Genomic DNA, 1641 nt, shown 5'->3' with positions numbered 1-1641 from the left:
TTGAAGTTGTTGGACGCCTTTTTGTTAAATATCTTCATGTCTGTTGATATTCTGCTTTGCAAGGCTCATCTAGAATGAGAGGCCTTTGTTTTCCAGAACTTTCTTTTTGTCTCCCCTTTTCCTATTTGGCAGTTTGGTAGTTGTACTTCTGACTCATCAGAATCATCAAAATGATGACTTCTTTAAGTTTAGACGTAAGCATCTAACATGCCCTGTCATGATGTTTGGGGTGTGGCAGGAGTCTTGGCTCAGTTACTGGTCTTGAGGCTCTATCTTTCCCTTCTGTAGATTCTGCTTGTTGCTCTGCTGGGGTATTTTGAAGCGAGGGAACTGTATTAATGTATTTTACCATCTTGAAAGAAAGATTCTATCTTTAATATAGTATATAGAGTTTTGTAGTTTTCTTAGCAATCTAGTTTTCTTTTGTCATTAAATGTTCTGTATGTGGACTTTATTATTTAAGAAATGAGTTATTTGTCTTACTTTGTATACATAAGGAAATGGAAACCCAAAAACCAAACCCATTGACGCTGAGTTGATTCAGACTCATAGTGACCCTGTAGGACAGAGTAGAACTGCCCCATAGGGTTTCCAAGGAGTGCCTGGTGGATTTGAACAGCCGACCTTTTGGATAGCAGCCGAGCTCTTAACCAGTATGCCACCAGGGTTTTTCAGTATCTGATGAATGTAGCGTAGGCCTGCTCTTTAGACGAGCTATTCTATTCCTCAGTACAATTTCGTGGCCCCACCTTCTTCTGTGTATTTATTCCTCTATGAGGAAATCGTCATCTTTGTTTAGTGTTTGCCAGATGACAGATTGCGTGGATTTTCCTCATTTCCCTGCAGTTTCAGTGTTTTGAAGATAAACTTTCTAAGATCTTACTTAAGCTGAAGCTCGGGTTAATGTTGGTAGCTCAGGTTTAGCTGTCTTGCAAATGTATGTTTAGTATGACTTTGCTTTATGAGAAAGTTTTTAATTAATTTTGTGTTTATTGTTGTGTATACTGACAGAAGCTTTATGAAGCGCTAGTCTCACAGACCACTGTCCCCTCCTCCCTCCTCTGGGCCCCCCACTCCTCCTCTCCATTCCGGCCAACTGCCAACTGCCAACTTCACATCCCAGAATGCCCCACCCAGCCCCTGTGGCCCTGCCCTGTTCCGCGCTGGAGTTACAGTCTCCACATTTCTCAGGAAGGAGGTATGAATGAGGTGGCTGCCCTCAATTTTCTACCGACCCTGTGCTTTTTGTCTAGGTGTAGGCTAGGTGTGGATAGACACTTTTGTGTTCAGTGTGGCTTTTTTTTGTTTCAGATGTCAAATGTATTCAGACCACTAGTAGTTTCTTAATTTAGTTATAGTTAGTGAGAATTTTAGCTAAAAGATTGACGATTCATTTTTGTAGGTATTTTGACGGGCTTTCAGGAGAGGTCAAATGGAAGAGATTTTTTAGTGGAATAAGCAGATTTCTACTAATTTTAGATACTATTGCTACTTAGCAGAGATTGGTGTATTTTGATTCACTAAGTATTCAGGTTACTAGAACTGTATATTAGAAATAATCCATTTTGCAATATGAGATATTAAGAGTATGTGTTAGCGTTCACCTTATCTGAGATTCCAAAATTTGTAAGGATTATGTGT

The 1641-nt window shown here is 39.7% G+C and overlaps 1 protein-coding gene across 1 annotated transcript in view; it reads left to right on the top strand.

The window, feature by feature from the left end:
- NUP153 (nucleoporin 153) overlaps positions 1–1641 on the top strand; it is an 80107-nt gene that overhangs the window by 43401 nt on the left and 35065 nt on the right. The window contains exon 12 of the mRNA XM_023737491.1: positions 1176–1198. Within this exon, the coding sequence (XP_023593259.1) occupies positions 1176–1198 (23 nt within the window). The remainder of the gene's footprint in view (positions 1–1175; positions 1199–1641) is intronic.

The sequence above is a fragment of the Trichechus manatus genome, unplaced genomic scaffold (genome assembly GCF_000243295.1).
Source record: "Trichechus manatus latirostris isolate Lorelei unplaced genomic scaffold, TriManLat1.0 scaffold00103, whole genome shotgun sequence".
In the NCBI taxonomy this organism is placed as follows: Eukaryota; Metazoa; Chordata; class Mammalia; order Sirenia; family Trichechidae; genus Trichechus; species Trichechus manatus.
Note: the sequence above shows the minus strand (reverse complement) of the source record. Positions and strands in the feature narration are given on the sequence as shown.